At 40.6% G+C, this 18,203-nt stretch overlaps 1 protein-coding gene across 10 annotated transcripts in view; it reads right to left on the bottom strand.

Annotated features, from left to right (window-relative positions):
- TANC2 (tetratricopeptide repeat, ankyrin repeat and coiled-coil containing 2) overlaps positions 1 to 18,203 on the bottom strand; it is a 266,923-nt gene that overhangs the window by 27,381 nt on the left and 221,339 nt on the right. For all 10 annotated transcript variants that reach the window (XM_081027315.1, XM_081027317.1, XM_081027318.1 and 7 more), the window contains 2 exons: positions 7,911 to 8,019; positions 81 to 203 (listed from right to left, as the gene is read on the bottom strand). In XM_081027315.1, the coding sequence (XP_080883441.1) occupies positions 81 to 203; positions 7,911 to 8,019 (232 nt within the window). The remainder of the gene's footprint in view (positions 1 to 80; positions 204 to 7,910; positions 8,020 to 18,203) is intronic.

The raw sequence follows: 18,203 nt of genomic DNA, 5'->3' as shown, positions 1-18,203 counted from the left end.
TAAATAGCCACTTAAATGTCTTCCTAATTTTATTTTTTTCAGTTACTATTTTAATCTAACTGTAATTTGTACACGTTTACCTTTATATTTGGAGTGTAGAGATTTCGCAAAGATGCCAATGCCATGGAAAGACCTTCTGTACTATAGGAGATCCAGAGACCCTGGAGAATGGAGGATGATACGCCAACTTTTTTACTCAAACCCTGAAAAAGAAATGTAGAGACAATTAAATTAGTAGCCAGCTACAAAGTACATGGGTATTAAGTTAGTGCCCTCCAGGTGTGGGGTACCAACAAATGAGAGCAGAGCGTTTCCCTAAAAATATGGGAACAAAGACTGGGAACAAGCTAAATGAGATGTCTGTATCTTAGCAGTTTGTGGCAACAAATCTACTTAATACCTCTCTGTTTTGCTGTATCTGGATGTAATTTCCCCCCCCCCCCACTTTTTCTATTAGGCTTCTTGAACCAATCTCTTACATTCAAGTTAGTCAAATACACCCTGAGACGATAATGCAATGTTGTCATCGATCTCCATCTCCTCTCCCTCCTGGGCATTTGGGAAAGCTGTATTTCCCAGCTTCCTTTACAGTTACGTGGGCCATGCGACTGAATCCTGGCTAATAAAACATGGACAGAAGTAGTACGCCCTGCCCAGGCCGGGCCCCACACCTCCTGCGTGTTTGCCACACTTCCTACGCTTCTTCCTGACTGCAGGCAGAGGATCCATGGCGCCCTCTGAGACTCACCACTCCATGGACCAAGCTGCCCAGTGAGCTGTACTGGGTCGTAAGCAAGAGCCAGAGGCATTGAGAGTCTGCACGTTTGTTTCAGTAGCTAGCACGCCTCACCCTGACTGATACATCCTACAATGATCATGGCAGGAAAAAACAACATACGTTTGACTGACATCAGCAACCACTTTTCTCTCCTAGGACTGGCCCAGGTCCTATGGCGTGTACTAATGTTTGCCCCTTTCATGTGGGCTTCTTCAAAAGGAAGTTTAAATAATTTAAATAATTTGTTTTCTAAAGTTTCTGTTGTTAGGGCAAGACTCTGGCAATCATCTTACTGTTCTGCCAACATCTGGGTCAAGTGAATTAAAGCAGGAACTCTCAAGGGCAGGGAGATATTAACAATGAAATTGGAGATCTAGTAAGTGGATCTGGGGAGGTATTCTTTTTTAAAAACTTAAGCTACTTCTCCTTGCTTTGTTCCTTGACATGGACAAAGGATAAGGTTGTTCTATTTATGTCCAAATCAGCAATGTTGTATTAAGCTTCTCTGAAAGATGCACGAACTCACTTCTATGCTCAGGGCCTACAAGTCTGGATTTAGTTTTCTTGGATGTAAATCATCTCTTTCTTCTGTGTGATACCCAGGGCAGTTTCATTCATTCAGGATACCAACAAAATTTTAAATGAGAAGGGCAAAGAGATTTAGAGAAAAGCTGATGTTCCCAGAATGCCGGGTCATAATTTTTGCTCAAGGGAACTTGGATGGACTTCCACTTCTGATAATGGTGGATCTAGGTAATTTGGACACACACTCCTGCTAAGGACAACTAGGAAAAGCTGTATAAAATTAAACAAAGAAAAAGACATCCTCTTTTGAGAACATGGGAGGACTAATAAGTTGGAGAATAAGTACTGGACCAAGATCTAGGATAGAATGAAGCATTGGAGAGTAGTTTGCAGCTGCTTTTCACTGGGTGTTCCTGCCAATCCTTCAGAGTTTTCTAGGAGTACTTTCGACAGCTTTGGAATTTTGGGGGCAGTGAAACTATTGTGTATGTTACTGTAATGGTAGACATTGGATATTATGTGTTTGGTAAAGTCCACACAACTTACAACACAACAGTGAATCCTAATGTAAACTATGGACTTCAGTTAATAATATATTAATACAGGTTCATCAATTACAACAAATGCCCCACACCAGAGCAAGATGTTAGTAACAGAGGAGAATGTGGGGGAGAGTGAGTACATGGGAACAATCTGTATTTTATACTCAATTTTATGTAAAATGGCTCTATTAATTAACCTCTGGGAGTAAGGCTGAGAAATATGTGCATGTGTTTAAAGCTCCCAAGGATAATCTAATGTACAGTCCCCCTTACCCATGGTTTCACTTCTGTGGTTTCAGTTACTTGCGACCAACTGCGGTCCAAAAACATTAAATAGAAAATTCCGGAAATAAACAATTCATAAGTGTTAAATTGCACGCCATTCTGAGTAGCATGATGAAATCTCGTGCTGTCCTGCTCCATCCTGCTGGGACACGAATCATCCCTCGGTCCAGTGCACCCACACTGTTACACTACCTGCCTGCTAGTCACTTTAGAAGCTGACTTGGTTATCAGATTGACTGTTCAGTGCTTGTGCTCAGGTAACCCTTATTTTACTTAATAATGGCTCCAAAGCACAATAGTAGTGATGCTGGCAATTCAACTACATCAAAGAGAAGCCATACGTGTTTTCTTTACGAGAAAAGGTGGAAGTTTTTTTTTTTAAATGTATTATTATTATTATTATTAAATTTTTTTATTGGGGAATATTGCGGAACAGTGTGCTTCTCCAGGACCCATCAGCTCCAAGTTATTGTCCTTCAATCTTAGTTGTGGAGGGCACAGCTCAGCTCCAAGTCCAGTCGCTGTTTTCAATCTTTAGTTGCAGGGGGCACAGCCCACCGTCCCATGCGGGAATTGAACCAGCAACCTTGTTGTTGAGAGCTCGGGCTCTAATCAACTGAGCCATCTGGCTGCCCCAAAAGGTGAAAGTTCTTGACTTAATAAAAAAAAAAATTGTATGCTGAGGTTCAGATCTACAGTAAGGACGAATCTTCTATCTGAGAAATTGTGAAGGAAAAAGGAACCGTGCCAATTTTGCTTTTGTACCTCCACTACGAAAGTTATGGCCACAGTGTGTGATGAACGCTTAGTTAAGATGGAAAAGGTATTACATTTGTGGGTGGAAGACATGAACAGAAAACATGCTCCAACTCACAGCCATATGTTGTGTCAGAAAGCACTGAGCCCGCCTGAAGACTTCAGCAAAGGAGCCCCTGAAACGAGCGACACCGAGCCACTTGTTGCGAGTAAGCGATGGTTACACAGATTCAGGAAGAGGTTTGCATTGAAAAATGTAAAAATTACTGGAGAGGCTACATCTGCTGCTGAAGAAGCTGCTTCCACAGCTCGGGCAGAGTGGAAGGGCTCGGTACTACCCGGGGTTTCAGGGACCACTAGGGGTCTTGGAAGGGATCCCCTGTGGATAAGGGGGGGGCACTATAAAGCCAAAGGCAAAAGCCACTGATCTAGGTCTACAGATAAATCTCAGCTATCCATGGTATTATATATAGAGTACGATACTGTGTATGCCAAGTTTAAAAAACATGAAATAATTTTGTATATTGTTTGTGAATATATTTTTATATTGGAAAAGTACAAATTATTGATGAGAAGAACACATGCTAACTTAAGGGCAGAAAATACCTGCGAAGGGAAAGAAATGGGGTAAGAGAGGGAAAAAAGGGGGCTTCTATTGCATTTGCTACATTTTTGTTTCTTAAAAATAAAGATTTGAACAGCAAACCTGGAAAAATCTTAACTCTTGTTAAAAATGATAGATAGCATTTGTTTATTCAATTACCTATGCTTCCCTATGTTTGAAATGTTTCATAATGACACCAAAAAAAAAGAGAAACAGGGACATCTCTTCTTCCCGAGAAAAGAAAAAGGGACGAAAGAATTGACGATGACATACATTGATTTATTGGTGAGAAGAGGAGAGCAGTTAAAGGAAGCCAAACTTCATGGCTTTATTTTTTCAGTGACTCATAAGTCAAGCTGTTTGTTGAGTTAATTAACTTGGTTAAGAACTAGAGGAAAAAGATGGGGAAGGGAGCTGAGTAAGAACAGACCTTGGTAAATGAACTTCAAGTAAATGGTCCAGTAAATGGACCACAAAGCAGCACTGAGAGTCCCAGTGAGGTTGGAGTAAATACACAGGAGATAAGTCTGAAATACAGAGACGGACACTAGGATTGGGAGTATTAGTTTTTCTTGTACCAAGGATTTGCTCTACCGATTTCTTCTACTGGGTGGGGTGTGGCAGGAAAGAGATTCAGTTTAGTTAAACTCAGCTCTGCAAAAGTGACAGGCAGAGCTCATTACCAGGCAGGATATAGCCAAAAACCCATATAATTAAATTCTAAATGATGGATTCTTGAAGAGAACTTTAGGTTCAGATAACTAGAAAAGTTTCTTTTCAGTATCTATAACTATAGCTCAGGCAAGAAGGAATCTCTTTTTGTCAGAGATAAATGGTAATAGAGTCCCTTTCTTAAATATTTGTCAGCATCTAAATTTATAACACTGTTCACCAGCCGGTAGTACGTTTGCTCAGTATTTTTGAATACTTCATAAACAAAGGGAAAGCGGGAAAGCATGAAGCAACAGAGTCATCTTCTCTTAGGGATCTTAGCGATGGCTCAGGTATCTTAAGATCATGGCAAACACTAACCTTGGGGTTATTCAATGAGTTTCTTTAAGGCAAATTATTGACAAATATATCTTCGGAGATCCACTTGTAGCTACCCAAGTATCTCACACAGATTAGTACTCTTCTTATCTGACCATGCACATGGCTGTTTGGTTATAGGGAAAGGATCCTGGTAAACAAAGGGAATGGCGCCTTTCATCGTAGGGAAGGGGTTGGCAAACTATGGCCCAACACCAAATCCAGCTTTCCACAGTTTTCATAAATCACGTCTGATGAAAATTCAACCATGCTCATTCATTTCTGTATTGTCTCTGGGTGCCTTTGAGCGACAATGGCAGAGATAAGTGGTTTCGACAGAAGCTGGATGGACTGCAAAGCTCTATTTGCTGGTCACTGCTATAGAGGATGCTGAGTAACCTCTGAAGTGAAAGAATGATATTACCACCTAAAATTTATGCTCGTTATTAAGTCTTTTTATCAGGAAAGAGATTTTTACTCTTAATTTTGATCCTCAAAGCTATCCTGGATATATGACTAGTATTTTGCATTTTATAATGTACATAATATATCTTGTATCTGTGACCCTTAAAACAATCGTGAGAGTTAGATATTACCATTTTATAGATGAGAAAACTGAGACTGCTTAAGGTAAGTGGCAGAGTCTGTACTTGAACCCATGCTTTTTGATTGCTGTCAAAGGATCTTCTACTCTCCAGATGCCTATTTATAGCACTTTTCCCCTCAGGCTAATAGTTCTGTTCTGATAAGAAATGTTACAAATTGACCAATCAAAGGAACATTTTAAAGGGCAGCATTTAGGGAGCTGATTGTAAGAGAACTCAGAAATCCTTCCAGGGACTAGACCCAACCCAGTGAAACACCCTGCATAACAAACTAGATTGAAATTTCTCTGGCCACAATTCACAAACATCCTCCTTTCTTTTCATAGACTAGAAAAGATCTAAATGGCAATTAGAGGATTACAAAAGAATTATAAGTGCTCAACATTATTGGTCACTAAGGAAATACAAATTAAAACCACAATGAGAAACTACTTCATACCCACTAAAATGGCTAAAATAAGACAGACAATGTCTGACAAGTATTGGCAAGGGTTTGAAAAAACCTGGAACCCTCATACATTGCTGGTGAAATTGTGAAATGGTAAAGCCACTTTGAAAAACAGATTGGCAATTCCTCAAAATGTTAAACATAGTTAATATATGTCTATCAATTCCACTCCTAGATACAGATCCAAGAGAACTGAGACATGTTACACAAAAACTTGAACAGTAATACTGTAAATGTATGAAATGCCACTGAGATAGTCACTTAAAATGGCTAATTTTATTTTCTTTAATTTAAAAGGGGAAAATCTTTGTGCTGGCCCAGTGAGTGACTCAGGCAGTTGGAGCTCCATGCTCCTAACTCCGAAGGCTGCTGGCTCGATTCCCACATGGGCCAATGGGCTCTCAACCACAAAGTTGCCAGTTTGATTCCTCGAGTCCTGCAAGGGACGGTGGGCTGTGTCCCCTGCAACTAGCAACGGCAACTGGACCTGGCGCTGAGCTGCGCCCTCCACAACTAAGACTGAAAGGACAACAACTTGACTTGAAACAGCAAGTCAAGACAACTATCAACAGGGAGCTCTCTGCATTTCAATGACCCTGAAAGCACTGCATCAGGAAAACCACAGTCCAAGTCTACATTCTTCAGCTCACAGTCATGTCATCGCTGTATGCTGTGCCCCCGAGTATTTATGTTCTGAATCACACAGGGAGCCACTCTTATCTCAGGCAACCATGTTGTCTGTAGCAACACAAGATAAAACTGTGTCAATGACAGGAGTGCACGGTTTAAATGTAGGTCTCCACGTATCGAATAAAGTCACACTGGGTCAAACAAAACTTCGCATCGTTTGTCTGTTAATGTGGTGTTTATGGTGCAGAAAAGACAGGCATAAACTTCGCATCTGATCCTAGGCAGACAGTGACGCTAAGCTTAAGTGTTTAAAGTGGTGATGCTCAAAAGTTAAGTTCCTTTCCTATCTAACAGAAGGGTAATGATCTCAGAAGGTACATAAGTAGCAGATGCTTTTTGGTCCCTTGAAATTGGAATCAGACACCTTGCCTGTTATTTTAGTCCCACTCTGCTCCCACTGAGTAAGGTCACTGGGTAAGGTCATGTTTTGGTACAGTGATTTGTTAGATAAGATAATTACAAGTCAAATAAAGGACCTGTTACTGCCTTTCACTGGTGTCCATCTGATGAACAGGCTGCTCTGGCTTATATACCGGGAAGAATTTGCTAGGTGCTTGGAGTTGACCTTAATGCCATATTTCTCTCTGAAGAGAACTGTTTTATCTTTAACAGTATCTCCTGGGGGAAGTCCAACCCAGAAAACTGTTTAAAATACCTTAATTTCTCAATCCTGAGGCAGGAAAAGCAGTCTAAAAAAGATTGTAGGGATTGAAAGGAGCAGAATGCTGGCAAACTGTATGCTAGAAAAATCAGAAGAACATACTTCCTCAATCTTTGTGCTTTACCCCACATGCTATCAACATGATAAATTCCTTGAGTTAGGGGCTGTATCTTTTTTGTTTTTGTATCCCTAATAATCCCCAGGACAATCCTCAGTAAATGCTGAAGAAACAAACGCATGCAACCGTGCCCAACAGTGAATGTGTGCCCTCCTCTTGGTCCTCCAGTCCAGCCTTGTGAACGCTGAGACAGGGGAGCTGATGCTATAGTTCTTAAAAGTTTGGAAACTACTGGGAGAAAAACTGGGATTATGATTTGGAGAGAATGGGGGAAGTAGCTCCAAGAAGGTTATTGTTGGTTCCAGATAGTTTGAAAATCATAGCACCACAAATATTAAAATCTTCACTAAAACAACTGTGTTTCCCCCAAAATAAGACCTAGCCGGACCATCAGCTCTAATGGACTGGGTCTTATGTTAATTTTTGCTCCAAAAGACGCATTAGAGCTTATGGTCTGGCTCGGTGTTATTTTTGGGGAAACACAGAATTACAAGAAGCCGAAAGAGTAACTGTTCTCAGTGATGTTTTTAGACACTGATGTTTTTAGACACTGTGAAAACTAACTGCTACAATATGACTGTCTTCAAGAGATTGTAGGTCATACATGGAATATACATGTACATATGTATATGCTTTTCATCTAAATGATTACACACGTACATTTCCTGGAAAGCCTAGCAATCTGCTAAACTGGGAGATGACAAATGTGGTTTTCTTTCCAAAGGCCTACGGAGAAACAGGCCAACTTTGCAACAAAACAATTTCAGAAAGCAAGGACTACACTGGAATAACAGTAGCTTCATAAACACAGTGCTAAAGGAAACCCTGCTGGAGATAGAAAGAAAAAAGCCTCCAACTTCTCTAATTACCTTAAAAATGTGCGCTTTGAGGATGTGATGTCCCAGTTCAATAGTCTGCTGTCGGTTTAGTTTTCCCTCTTGGCGGGAAAACCAGAAGGCAAGTAATGTGTGACCACTCCTGCAAAGAAAAAGAGATTCATTTTAGAAATTTTAATGCCCCAGTTCTGCTTTGGGTGGGGCACTGTTCAGGTCTAGCTGTAACTTTCTCATTCAATCAGTCTCTTAGGGAAGGACACCTGCTACTGGGCAAGTAATGGGTATTAAAAGGTTCTTAGCTTTTACCAGTCCTTTACCCAAATCACATGTGTGAATACCACAAAATGTCATTTATACGCAGTTGGCTTATGCCCATCCCACACACAGATGGTATTAAAAGATTTTCATTTTTATTTTCTGTCCCTGTTAACTCATTTCACCCATGCTTTAAATGTCAGTGTTCCTTAGGGTCTCACTTTTGGTCCTAGTTTGTCCTCTGGATTAACTCATCATCTTCAGGGCTTTCATCACCACCTATTTCCTATGTCTTTTTCTCTAGTTAGACTTCTCAGCCTTAAATCAATATACATCTATTGGATTTCTCCACCTGGAGGTTCCATAATACCTTAAATTCAACATGTCCCAGCTGGATTAACCACCTCTTCCCCAAGTGAAGTCTTCTCTGATCGCTACCCTTTCACTCCAATGGAGAAAAGGAGCACTTTCTCTTTGGTATGACCACTATAGATGTAGGGGCCTCTAGTACACTACCTACCACACTGCCACATACACTCTCCTCTGCTAGACTGTAGGTTTCCTGACGGCATCCGTTCCCTGCTATCTCCTTGCTAACAGATCCCCAATCTGTTCTGAAAGAGAAAACCTCTGCCTCTGCCCATGATGCTCAGAACTCCTGGGGCCTTCTTGTAGTCATGTGGGCAGTTGGCCTAAGACCAAGCCAGAAGGACTAAGCTAAGAGAATTGTAGAAAAACAGAGTCTGAGCCGTGACTGTACAGCATTGGAAGCTGTCCTAATGTTAGATCGCTTGTTATATGACGTAATAAATTTCTTTATTACTCAATCCATTTGAGTTGGAATTTTGTTTCTTCCAGCTCAAAGCATACTAATAATACACTACTTTAAGTGTGACGTACGCATTTATACCATATGCATGTATACAAAAAGATGTATACAAGTGGACACTTTGGTCAGCGTTGCTCAAGTAGTAGTTCACCATAATCAGAAGTGTCTGGACGCTGATGGTAACCACTTTGAGCACCTCTTGTCATTGCAGAAATCAAATGTAACTTGTATTCATCTTTTGTTATCGGTATATATTGAGCATTACAACTTTAATACAGTTTTCCTTTCTTAAAATGTGTATACATTTTTTTGCACCCTCTGTATGTATGTGTGTGTGCGCACGCGCATGTGCGCGTGTGTCTATACAAGTTATGTGTGTATTTCTGTTTACGTTTATGACAGAAATTCTGAGTTATTTATATTCTCCAGAGTGCCTTACACAGTGTATTGCATATAAAAATTCTCAATAAAGTTCTTTGGAAGCGAGAGAAAACTGGGAATTATAGAAAGGACACCGAGTCCCCAATGTGGCTCTCATCACATTGGCTCTGGCCTGTGAGAACTGTCTCTCGACTCCCCACCAGGTTAGTAGTCAGTCGGCAGAGTTCTCTATGCCTCTGGTCACACCACTCTTCTATACCTTTCATTTGGAGCGTCTTAGAAGAGGGAAATGAAACCATTATCTCAGTTTCAAACCTAGTAAGTTAATCCAACAGAAGGAAAAAGTAGCAAGTGAATTTTGTTGGTGCCAATTCCCTGAAAGGAGGCCCAAATGTCTACCGGACAATTTTCTCTCAGACTTAACACTGATACTCTGCCAGGTTTAACATTTGAACATACCTCACACCGAAGCATGAAAAATAAACACATTTTTATTTCTTCTTTTAAAAAAATTTTAAAGCTTCAGTAAAGAACCTGGAGAATAGATGGAACCCGGAGGGGCGTCCATCTTATAGACATCATCTCAGAGATTTCATTCCAATAAGACTTTAAAATAAAATTTTACCATGTTCTACACCTGAGCTTCACAGAATTTCCAAATTCTAGTGGATTCTATGCCACCTTATTTGATTGGATAAGATTAACCATAATGGAAAGGAAGCTATTTAATTGAGAGGATTCTCAGACAAGTGTAGCCTGCGTGGAATCATCACTATCATCTGAAGGTACGAGTCTAGTGTTTCACACTCACAAAATCTGGAAATTGCTACTATACTTTCATTTATCCCTTGAAAGCCCAATTTAGTTGGTAGGCTATCTTAACAGAGTAAAGGTAAGTTAGAAGATAATGAGAAGCATTTACAAAGTGCCCTATCTCAAGTTCTCAAAGTCCTATCCAGTTATTACTGTAGTCTCCCTGGTGTAAGAATTATTACTTTAAGTGACTCATCCATGGCTGTGCGTAGTGACTAGAAGTTCTGAATACAGGCCTCTGATTCACTACCTATGCTTCAGGCCATTAGTGAGAATCCATGCCTACTAAGGAAAAAAAGCTCATGTCTGACAAAGAAATGAATTTTCAGTGTGACAAAGAATTGGCTTTGCCCCAGTGCTTTCCTTTTACTACCATAACTAAAAAATCCTGGTAAAAGGTCTGCAATTCTCTAGTATACATTTCAGCCAGCTATAGAAAATAGTGCTTGCTTTTGTTGTTGTTGATCAGGCACTCAGGAGTAACAGCAAACAACACAGGCCAAGAAAAAGATGAGGGTGACAACGGTAGTTTATTTCTTTTTGGGTACAAGCAAATTACATTAATAAAAGAATGATTTCAGGGCTGGCCCGGTGGCTCAGGTGGTTGGAGCTCTGTGCTGCTAACTCCGAAGACTGCCAGTTCGATTCCTACATGGGCCAGTGGGCTCTCAATCACAGGTTGCCGGTTCAAAGTCCCGCAAGGGATGGTGGGCTCCGCCCCCTGCAACTAAGATTGAACACGGCATCTTGAGCTGAGCTGCCTCCCGGATGGCTCAGTTGGAGCGCGGGCTCTCAACCACAAGGTTGCCAGTTCGATTCCTCGAGTCCTGCATGGGATGGTGGGCAGCACCCCCTGCAACTAGCAACCGCAATTGGACCTGGAGCTGAGCTGCGCCCTCCACAACTAAGACTGAAAGAACAACAACTTGAAGCTGAACGGCACCCTCCACAACTAAGATTGAAAGGACAACAACTTGACTTAGGAAAAAGTCCTGGAAGTACACACTGTTCCCCAATTAAGTCCTGTTCCCCTTCCCTAATAAAATCTTTAAAAATAAAATAAAATATATAAAAGAATGATTTCAGTTCATTAGACTGAAAGCTTGTGGTATTCAGGACACAAAGGGTAATAGCAATTTATATTATATGCTGGCACTTCCATTTGTACCTTACTATTATGATAAAACATGTTGCCACTGGCTAACCTATAGTCCGAATGTTTATTTCTAATTTTCTTATCATTTTCTCACTCCTGAACTCACCTCCTTTTGACTCCTAGTCTCACTACTCTCTTATGTCACCAGTGGTTTATGGTTTTCCTTTAGCCTTTGATCTTGTTTCTTTTTATTTTCTCTTTCCAGCATTAGGTCTTGTTGACTAGTTACCTTGAAACTGTCTCTTCTCCTGACATCTGTGACGCCATCCTGAGACTTTTCCTCCAGTTTCCTTCAGTGATGTAATTGCTTTGCTTTATCCCCCATTTGTTTTTCTCTCTTAGGTAGCTCTCATCTAGTCTCCTGGCTTCAACTCTCACTTCAATGTGAATGGCTCCCACAGTCACATCTCTACCACTGAGGTTTCTGTTTGCCTATCAAACTGCCTGCTGGATCCCTCTACCTTCATAGGACCTGTCAAATGACACCGCTTGAAGTTGAAGCTTTCCTTAAAACCAAATCCCCTTAAGACTTTTATTTTTTAAAATATTGCCAGTTACTCAGGCATAAAACCTAGCAGTTTTCTCCTCCCCTTTTCACTTTCTCTTCTGTATAATGGCAAGGGCCTCATTCTCTCCACAGCCTGCTCCCTGGCCTATGCCAATAATCTACATTGTAGAAGCCTGATCACAATTCTGCTCAAAATTCCTCAGTGGCTTTATATATATTTCCTCCTATACATAATCTAAACTCTTTGCATGGTACCAAAGGCTCTCTATAATTTGTCCTTTGTCCATTTGTCTGTCTTGACCACCTTACCTTGTACTTCTAATTCCAGGCAGAGTAAAATATTTCAGAGTTTCAAACACGCTTTCCCTCTGCCTGGAATTCTTCTCTCCGTTTAGTTCATCAGGCAAATGATTTCTCATTCTTTAAGTCTCAGTTCACACCATCTCCTCTGAAGCCTTCCTTCCTTGGTCCTCCCAGACAGTCAGGGGTACTTTCCCTTAGGTTCTTGTTGTACCTGGTACACATCTCCATTACGGCACCTACTGCAGCCCTCTGCGTGTCAGTCTTTCCGCTAGATTGTGTGGAGCATAGAAGCCATGATTTTTTCACATACGTACTCTTAGGTAGTAGGAGTACTTATTTGCAGAATGAACAAATAATTAGTAATACCTTACATTTGTACACAACCTTGTGGTTTTTGAAATACTTTAACACTTGCTTAGATTCTCACAAACACGGGTACTATAGGCACAGGAGCAAATATTACTAATACGGTGGAAGACTGAGACGCAGCCAGATTTAAGGACAGATTCCCAGCTCACACGCCTAGGATGTAAAAGGGATGAAATGAGAACCCAGGGCCTTCTGAAACCTAGTTCCATTACCATGCTGACAAAATTAGCAACTTGGTTTTCATTTCTGAGCAAATTGGTGTGAAGAAGTCAACCAATGAAGAATAATATATTAATTTGTGTAATATAAACTCTGAATTCTTAACATATTTAACATGAGCAACTGTTAGCTTTGTCATTTTTTGATTGGCATTTTGGAGAGACTAGTTAAGAAAGAGAGCCCCAGTCAGTGTGACATGATTTCAGGCATGACTGAACAAAATTATGTTTTCTCTCTGTAAAGATGATAATAAACAAAGTCAACTTTAATGTGGGTTCATATGTAATTATAAAGCCCAAAGTGGGGGCAGTGGTGAGGGCAGAAGAATTATTTCCACATAGCTTATACAATGAGATCACTTTGTGATTCACAGTTATCCTGCAGACCTATGTTCAAATCTTAGTTCTGTCACTTGTAAGACTCACAACCTTGGATAATCTATTTGACCTTTCTGTGAAGCAGGGATAATAATTCCTCTCTCTCAGAACTGTGGTGAGAATTAAGTGAAATGTGCTTTACATTTCTTTTATATCCATAGCAACCAGCACAGTGCTATGCTAAAGGAACGAACATTAGCCGTGAGTTGAAACATACTGCAAGATGACTGTGTGCTCAATAGAACTTGAATCTTTTTTTTTTTATTTGTTTATTTATTTTACTATTTATTTTTTAAATTTTTATTGGGGAATTTTTATTGGGGAATATTGGGGAACAGTGTGTTTTTCCAGGACCCATCAGCTCCAAGTCAAGTCATTGTCCTTCAATCTAGCTGTGGAGGGCGCAGCTCAGCTCCAAGTCCAGGCACCATTTTCAATCTTAGTTGCAGGGGGCGCAGCCCACCATCCCATGAGGGAATTGAACAAGAAACCTTGTTGTTAAGAGATCAAGCTCTAACCAACGGAGCCATTCGGCTGTCCCTAGGGAGACACCTTTAGATAGAAAGGTTTTCAGTTACCACTCAAATCAAAAGGTGGTGGCCTTTCATAAAACTTTGACACACTATTTCCTCTCCTTTTTTATGCTGTAATAGGAATGTAGAATAGAAAGTTCCTCCCTAAACACTGTATGCTTCTAATTTGTAGCGTAGCTTGATTGATTCAATAATAGTATCAAGTATAACAATAAAAGTAAATACCGCCTATCATAAAAATAAAAAAAAATAAAAGCGGTGGCTTTGAATCAAGGCTGCTTTCAATCAAGTTCACTGGTGTCTCCCTACCGGAAAGATGTCACAATGAGTTTTGGGTATTTTAGACGGAGCATGCATTTTGGAGCCAGGCAGATCCAGCTTTGCCACTTAACAGCTTAGGACCTTGTACGAAACTTCCCCATCATGTCGAGTTCCTTAGGGACAGAATTCTGTGACACAGAAGATAGTTCAATGACTATAACATTGCTGTCAGGGGTTAAGTGAATCCACCCCTCTGTGAATTTTGGCCATAAAAATGCACTGAGGTAGCTCATTTTTCTCGTCTCCCATAAATTCTCATCAAAAAGAACTTGAATCTTTAATGTGTGCAAAGCGAAATGTGATACTCCACCCTTAACCCCATATCCTTACCCCTCCACACCTTAACTCCACCACCTTTACAGCCAAAACAGAAACCCAACAATCAGAGAAAACTTATTGGGTATGGGTGCCATTCACTGTTAGTCAATGAGGGAAAACTTGGTAGTGTAACTTGAGGCAGAGTGGGGATAAGGACAGAGCTAACCAGTCCCTAAGAAATAAGGTATACAAATTTGTATTCAGGAGGAATACAAATTTCTCACGTAGAACAGAGGTTTTCAGGAGGATATTGGGACTTATATACAAAGTATATTTGATTTTAGATATTTTAGGAGAGACTCATTCCCGGGTCAGAATTGAAGACCCTTCCCCCAGCACTGCCTCCTCTCCTCGATCCTGGATATATGTGCTCTGACAAAAGGCAGAGGAGGTAGTATCCAGAATAGATCGCATCTCGATCCTCATCTGCAGGCATCAGTAGCCCCTCCCTAGGGATTACTGGAGACAAGTGGCACTCACATTGGACAACTCCGAATTACAAGGCAGTCAGGAGCTGCCCTTACAGGGTGATCCTGTTTCCTATAGCTCAAGAGCTGACGGCTATGAAGTCTCTTAAAAAGAAAACCAAAACCCTTTCTAAGGCAAGAATCACCCTCCCTTTCCAGTCTGGAACTTGAATGACAGTTTTACACAAAACATACATACAATGGCACCATGTCTGTTTTTCTCATAGATTTTCACTTAGCATCCCAGGGAGAGAGCTAGTCTTAGTTTCTATTTGTAGCACTGAAACATGCTAATAAATGGACTCAAATAGTTCCAGCATGATGTTTTCTCCATTGTTCTAGTCAGTCACTAATGTGTAGTCACAAGATTGCATTAGCTCTTGCAATGACAAACTCCGTATACAACACTTTAGTGTTTCCAAGAAACTCTGAGGTGCTTTGCTATTCCTCTGTGTGGTGCTTGGATGTCATAGTTACAACCGGCTGGCAAGGAATTGCTTGCTTACAAGCTACAGCCTATCTTATCTTATAATTTGGGCAGAAATAATGTGTGTGGCTATAGAATGACTTTGTATTACAGAAGTAAACGTGGGGAATTATTTAGAGAGACCTAGTGAGGTTAGAATTATGAGGCACAGATGGATAGCTGCCTCCAAAAGGTTTGTGTTCCTTTCCACAGACAAGAGCTATTGTTGGGAAGCGGCTCCTTTGCCAGGGACCTTGCATTCACATTCAAGTGGGGTCATGTGACTGAGTCAATGGAATATAGACAGAAATTATATTCATCATTTCAGACCTGGCCAGGAAACATCTCCTTTGACTTCCATGACCTTTCTTTCATTTCACCTTCTAACTAATAAGACCCTTGTAAATTATTATTTGGTTCATCATTTTTTCCGTAGGATTTAAATATAACTATTCTGTTTCATGTCTCTAAACTTCCTTACACTCTTAACTTGGGTGATTTTGTTTAGTCCCATGGTCTGTACTGTCAGTTATTTGCTGGTAACTCCTCAATCCGTAACTCCATGCCTAAGCTTTCTTTTCTTATTTTCCAAAGTCACATGTCTAAATATGTTTGTTCATCTTCTCTTGGAGGCAATTCATTATAAACCTCTCCAAAACAGGACTCACCTTCCTCCTGCCTCTGGCTGTGCTAGAACTCCGCCTCCATTCAGAATGCACTCTGTTGGTCATTGGCTTCACTACCCGCCATCACTCAAGATAAGTGTTGAAGTAATTTCTGATCCCTTCACCCTTACCTCCCGCACATAAAAAAAAGACTAAGTGCTTTTGAGTATCTCCCAAATGTCTCTCCCACATACACCTTGCTCTCTATTCTCATGTTACAGGTCTTGGCATCTCTCACCTAGACTCCTGCTATAAAACTCGTAACTACTATCCCTGCCTACAGTCTCTCCTTTTTTTCAACCCATCTTCCACACACCACTTGCCAGACCTATTTTTTCACATCATCACAGTTATCTGATCATTGTCTCCTCCTCCTCATAAAGTTATAGAGACTCCCTATTATCTACAGAACAAATTGTAAAGTCTTAAACATGGCATTCAAGTGACACTTCCGATCATTCTTTCTGACCATGTGTTTTATTCTCTAATCACAGCTTCTCACAATTCCCCAAAGGTACTTCATATTTTCACACTTGGTTTTGCTCCTGCCATTACTTATTTTTTGCCTGCCTACAGAGCTCTCCACTCCAGTGCTGCTTAACAGAAGCAACTCATCCTTTCAGGCTGAGCTTGGATATCACCTCTTCTGCAAAGTCTTTTTCCGTGTCTAGGTTCCCATGGTCCTTTGTACTATGGCACTATTGTTGGTCGCTATGTGACTGACTTCCCTCTAGAGGGTGAAGATGTTACTGCTGGGGGTGTCTTACTCACCTAAGCTTCTCTAGTGTAGAGCAGAGTGGTGCAGAGTAGAAGTTTAATAAATGCTTCACGAATGAATAAATGCTAAGCAGATGGGTTCCAGGAAGAGCAACACCAGGACTTCCAGACCATTTTCCAATTCACTGCACAGTTCAACCTTGAATTTGCAAGCATCTCTGTTGCCACTGCTCAACTGTGAAATGAGTGTGACTCTGACTCAAATATTGAGAATAGATTGACAATTCTCATCTTTTCACCTCTCATCTGAAAAATCCTGCCTGCAGTTAAACTTTGGTGATTGCTGTCTCACAGTCTGCTTGTTGCCATCAATTCTCAGCAAATGACACCCACACAACTTTGCAAAAATTCTTTCCTTCCTCTTCAGCTTATCAGTCAGTAACTGCTTTGGCATGTTCTGCTCATGGTTTTCTCATGGAATCTGAATACAACATATATTTGTAGTCAGCTTGTCTCACGTATTCAATGTGGAAATGAAGGAGCCTGATGAAAGTAAACCCTAGTAGTAGACTCTAAGTATGCCCACCATCTACCTTGGTAGAAATGGATAAAAGAGCATTATTTATTTTTAAAACAGATTCTGGAGAGATTTGCTGCTTTGTCCCACCTTGCCTCACAGTCTCCTACTGCCCTTCTGTTCTTGTAATGCCTCACTGGCCCTAGGAAAATGGACATCTCTCCTCTGACAATGAAGTCTTTAGACAGTTGGCAGGGCTTCATGAGGCAAAAGAGCTACGACTCCATTGAACTGTCACAGTCTGAAACACCAACAGTAGGCATAGAAAGATTTATCACTTTTCTCTTCCTTTTCCATGTCCTGTAGCTCTTTGTTTATGCCACTGGTACAGCGCTCTGCCTTGAATTATAGCTAGTTATAAATATGTCTGTTAAAACCACTAAGCTGTAAGTCCTGGTAGATGGATCTATCTTACTTATTTTTGTATGCCCTGCAGTGCTTAACACAGAGCCTTGAATATATTACGTAATAAATGTTCACTGACTGCTTGCTGAAATGCATATCTTCACTTACTCCTGACATGTGGTAACAGAGTGAACAACACATTGTGAGAAGAGTTTCTCAAATATTTTCGGTTGCAAGCTTAAAATGAATACCACATCTCATTCCTTTGTTCACTAATTCATTATATTTAAAAAAAATATTTACTGAGTGCTCATAGTGTGCTAGGCATTCTATGAATCATTAGGAAGACCAAGGTGAGCAAGACAGAAAATGTTTCTGTCCTCACTGAGCTCACTGCCATTCTACAGGGGAAAGTAAAGCAGAAAGGAGTACTCACCTGTAATGAATTAATAAGTGATTGTGGTAAGAGTTAGAAAAGTAAAAAGGCTGCTAAAGAACACCAGGAGAAACTTACTTAGATAAGGTGACAAGTGGAGTCCCTCTGAGGAGGTGGTATTTAAGTGGAAATCTGAAGAAGTGAGGGATTTTGCCATGTGATGAGTGAGGCAAAGTGAGGTCGAGACAGAGGGAACTGTTAAGTGCAAAGGCCTAGAGGTGGGAAGGAGCTTAGCAAGTTCTAGGAACTGGCAGATGACCAGTTATGACCA

This window comes from Rhinolophus hipposideros (assembly GCF_964194185.1).
Source record: "Rhinolophus hipposideros genome assembly, chromosome: 20".
Taxonomy (NCBI): domain Eukaryota; kingdom Metazoa; phylum Chordata; class Mammalia; order Chiroptera; family Rhinolophidae; genus Rhinolophus; species Rhinolophus hipposideros.
This window is presented reverse-complemented; position numbering and strand designations above follow the sequence as displayed.